Genomic DNA, 4,497 nt, shown 5'->3' with positions numbered 1-4,497 from the left:
CTACTATCCTAAACAGGATGTGGTACAACCAAGGAGGTACTACAAGGAACCTCCTTGCTGCAACCTTAAGCAGGTCGTGCTACTACTCGTAAGTGACGTTGCTACCCTTGAAAGGTGGCTCTACTATCATTCTAAACAGGCGACGCTACTACAACTTCAGGCGGCGCTATACTACTACCCTAAATGGAAGGTGTTACTATTCCAGGTTGGAGTCCCTACTACCTCAAACAGGAGTCGCTTTTACCCTGTAACTACGACCTGTTTCCAAAATAAGCCTCTTCGAATGATAATTCCATAAAAGCTTCGTTATTACTTTTGGGGATATGGTCTCCCACCGGTTATCCGAATTTAATTAATTAAAAATTTTACCGAACTGATATGTCACTGATGGGTAAATATATTTGCTAAATGTTTTGTCAAGCTTCGGCAAAAGTAAGTACATTGATCATTAATCTGCCTTACGGGGATTAGTGTATTTGGTTTGACTTCGTAGCAACGGGTATGTTGGTTAGGTGACCTTCTGCTGAGATCTCTAAGTTAGCAGTTTTTCTTATCAAGATCTACTCTAGAGAAATGTCATATGGGGTAGTTGTGACAATTTGCATTCGTGGAGAACGATAAATGAAGTCGTAATATATGAATATGGTTTGTGTAATGTAGCATAAGGTTATATCCCCTATACCTTCCTCTCTGCACTCTAAAAAAGATGGGTAATATTTTCTGGGCAAATGCTCGGTTGGGGAGTTCTTTAACAATATTGGGCAAAATCCCTGCTCTATGTGTTGACCAACTTATAGTAAAACAGAATTTAGTAAACCGCTGTGCAAAGTGAATGAAATATACCCAACATTTGGTAAGCGTCCCGCCAAATCGAAAGTCACTGGTACTGACTGGGGCGACGCGCACATCTGCGACGAAAAAATGAACGTTTTGCCTATACATTTGTGTGTGTTTGCATGGACAAACACCGTACGTTACGTATCATCGCATAGCTCATACATACAGTGTAGATGACGAGTGTAGATGAAAATATAGAAGATTGGCAGGCCTATCGAAGAAATCCTACAAAAATAGGGGGTTGAAGAGCTGATAGACAAGTTTCAAGGTAAGAATGTACTATTGAAGAGCAGGCTAACAAAATTACAAACCTATATTATGTTGATATGAAAATGATGTAAATATTGGTATACAAAGAGATAGCGTCAGGTAAGGTCGAAAAACATAATGAGTAACGTTACTCGATAGGTCAAACGTAACTTAACTAGTGTAGCCTAGGTCCAGATTAGGCCTAGCTTTTGGCTATATTGTTATACTACTACTAGTAGCTGCAACGATCGAATTGGAATTGTATTGATGTTAATATTGACGAAAGACATTGGGACCTAACTTGACACCAGATAACCGTGCATGAAATTCATTAATGTACAAGTTCCAAGGGTACGTATAGATAGTAGGTGTAGTGTACGTAGTACTTTTCTAGCCTACGTACTTAGCCTATGCTACTGGCCAACTAGCACAGGTTTAACGTTAGGCTATGCCAAATTTGCTCAATCGAATTTGTACAAATTAAGCTACCAAGCAAACCCTACCGTCTGACGTTGGTCTAGTAACCTAGGGTTGTGCCCAGGAATTTTTAAATTTAGAATTAGCGAACTGGTTGTTATTCAATTTCTAGTGACAGATTGGGGAAGGGTCAAAACGAGGGGAAATGTCAACTCGAGTCAAACTCAACGTGAGAGTAGGGGGATGGAAGTCAAATTAAATTTGCTCAGTATCAGATACCAGATTATGCTACTTTTGGAGCCCTTAAAACTGACGATGTCTTTGAATATTTACTTCAAACATAACCACTTAACGTAGTTTAAGCCTGTATTACCCTAGCCAATACATTGTAACTTAAATAAAAATGGTAAGATTGAGAACAAATCCTGTAGGCCTAGGCTATGGGCATAGGAATAGGGCCAAGTTAGTTTAGTGATCACTATATGTGCACCAGTTAACTGCTTACTTGCTTGAAGCTAGCAGCCATTAAGACTAAGAGCAGCCACTAACACTGTAACAGCATTCATCATTTCATCATTGATATTGAGCTATATATGCATCAGAGTACTGTCTGCGCTTGAACTTAGTGGCCGCTAGCTTCAATGAGGCAAATTGCTTGCATATAATGACAAATGCAGTATTCAGATCCAGTAACTAACGGTACGTACAGTAGGTCACATGCAAAGCTCGCCAACGATAATAAGCTAAGCCTATGTAGGTTAACTATATATGAACTGATGCTTTAACGATGCAAACTACCACAATAATTTAGAACGTAAGATTGATTTAATACTATACACAACATTTTAAGTGTAGAATTTCAAAATTTCTATCAGTAATTGAGTAATATAGGTTAGATATTTGAAGTTTTCCTTGCACCAGATGGATATAGTGAACAGCGTAATTGGCGATTTTTGATATAGTGCTGGGTGAAAATGTTTAGTGCTGGGCGGAGCCAACAGACTTGGGCACCGCACTTTATAGTGCAACTAAGTGTAATACAAGTTTACAATGTACAACACTGTAAGATGGGGCACTAATGGCAAAATATAAAGGGCATGATGGCGCAGCTTCTTTCAGCTGTGGGTTATGTCAAGCCATGCATCAGATATACCTTGATGGCAATGAATTTAATTGTTGTCACAATTGTGCATGGTTGTATTTATTAATGTTGCAACCACTGTCATGAAAGGGGGGGGGGGGGTTAGGGCACTGTTCAGTCAGTCGTAATAATGAATATATACAATATAAATTAATTTTAAGGGATGTTTCTGCAAATAAATTAAAGCTGCAAACTGTGACAAGTGTTATCACTGAGGATGCTTTGCAGGTTAGACCAGAAAAATAAATTGCCCAATACCACAAACAAATTAACATGTGCTAATAGTATATGGAACTTCCTTCAAAACTGACTTCAAAGTTAAAATTTGAAAGCAAAAGCTTCCAATAGGGCAGCATCCATCAAAATCCAGTCCTATTACAGTTAAATGATTATGACTCCCGAAGCTTTCAAACTCTGCTGCCAATGCTAAGTTGTGGTTCATTGTTTTTCTTCTTTTTTTTCTCAACAGAAAATGGAATTGATGTGACTGCATTCGCCTTGTTGGATGAATTAAGTATAAAGAATTGATTCCTAAAGTCGGACTGAGACTGACACTTTTAAAGGGTTGGCGAGAAGAGGTAAGCTCTAAAGATGTCATGCACCTGTGTCAAATGCCTTAGGACTATAGAAGGAGGCAACAAGAAACTTTTTTTCCACCTCAAGCATGTACATGGCATTGCCAATAAAAGCAGGGTGAAAGTTGTTTGCAGTCAAGGTAAATGTGTGCTAACATTTAATACATTATGTGGCTACAAAAGCTTGTAAAGACTATATCTCTATAACAATTATAATGGATTGATTACAACAGATGCCTTGTGGTGAGTGAAGTCTGCCTGTTTCTTGGGGTAGCTATAACAAGAATAGTAACAATGAGGCATGACTTAAATTATCCTTTCTCAGTTTTAGTAGGATAGATTTCTATCATCTTTTGCAGGATAGTGGTACTGTAGGTACATATTACATATTGAGTAACATCATCCAGATGAACACCTAAAGTTGTATATAACTATTAACAGCGTTAACAAGCCTGTCCAGTTCATTTTGCAGTCAGCATACAAGAGTAAGTGCAATAAGCCCGCACAAAGCAAAAACAATTACATAGAAGTTACTTTACAATTCATTTCTCAGCACCAGTAGCACCTGAAAATGAAGAAGAACTTGTTATGATGAATCAATGGCTTAAATACAACAAGGAACCTGAAGACCAAGTTACTGTTTTCATGGGGAAAACAGCTTTCTACTGCCAAAAGAGAATAAAAGAAAGTCTGGGGAGTGTTAACACCACCATTGCTGAGTTTCCGTGATTGTTGGACCCAGGAATGGTAAAATTCTATTAAATACTTTGCTTTTTTTTTTAATGATTAATATGATTGCACCTGACACTCATTCCAGCCAAGTTAGGCATTTTCATATATTTTTTTATCTTTAAAGACAGCTGGTTATAGACAAATTTGATTTGTTTTTGTAAGGCTTAAATGAAAGTTGTGTATGTAAAATCTGCAGGTAATCTATGTTCTTACACATTGAGGGGGAATAGTAAAGCAGAATGCCAAACAGTGTTCACTGATAGTTTGTTCTCATGAAACCATCGTTACCCTGGGTTACTTTATGTATGTTGTTTGGCTGTTAAAGGTCTGAAATAATTATCATTAGTTATCATTTAATCCACAAATAATTGGGTTCCACAGTAACTATTTTCTAAGCTTTTTAATGTGTGAGTCTTTCCATGTATAGCATGCAGCTGTTCCCAAAAAAGTCATGTTCCACTGGTGACTTAAAAAAACTATTTCATTTTCATTTTAGATTGAGCAAGACTTTGCATTGCTGTATCCATCAAGATCAAACAAACTCTA

At 37.5% G+C, this 4,497-nt stretch overlaps 1 protein-coding gene across 4 annotated transcripts in view; it reads left to right on the top strand.

The window, feature by feature from the left end:
* The first annotated feature begins 693 nt into the window (after positions 1-693).
* Positions 694-4,497, top strand: part of LOC139983680 (uncharacterized) — a 6,285-nt gene continuing 2,481 nt past the window's right edge. The window contains exons 1-4 of one of the 4 annotated variants that reach the window (XM_071997404.1): positions 694-1,105; positions 3,114-3,222; positions 3,773-3,966; positions 4,448-4,497. The exon at positions 4,448-4,497 is cut by the window's right edge and continues 107 nt beyond it. In XM_071997404.1, coding sequence (XP_071853505.1) covers positions 3,964-3,966; positions 4,448-4,497 — 53 coding nt within the window. In that variant the 5' untranslated portion in view covers positions 694-1,105; positions 3,114-3,222; positions 3,773-3,963. The other 3 variants (XM_071997405.1, XM_071997406.1, XM_071997403.1) reach the window with 3 other exon arrangements.

Source organism: Apostichopus japonicus, chromosome 16 (genome assembly GCF_037975245.1).
Source record: "Apostichopus japonicus isolate 1M-3 chromosome 16, ASM3797524v1, whole genome shotgun sequence".
In the NCBI taxonomy this organism is placed as follows: Eukaryota; Metazoa; Echinodermata; class Holothuroidea; order Aspidochirotida; family Stichopodidae; genus Apostichopus; species Apostichopus japonicus.
Note: the sequence above shows the minus strand (reverse complement) of the source record. Positions and strands in the feature narration are given on the sequence as shown.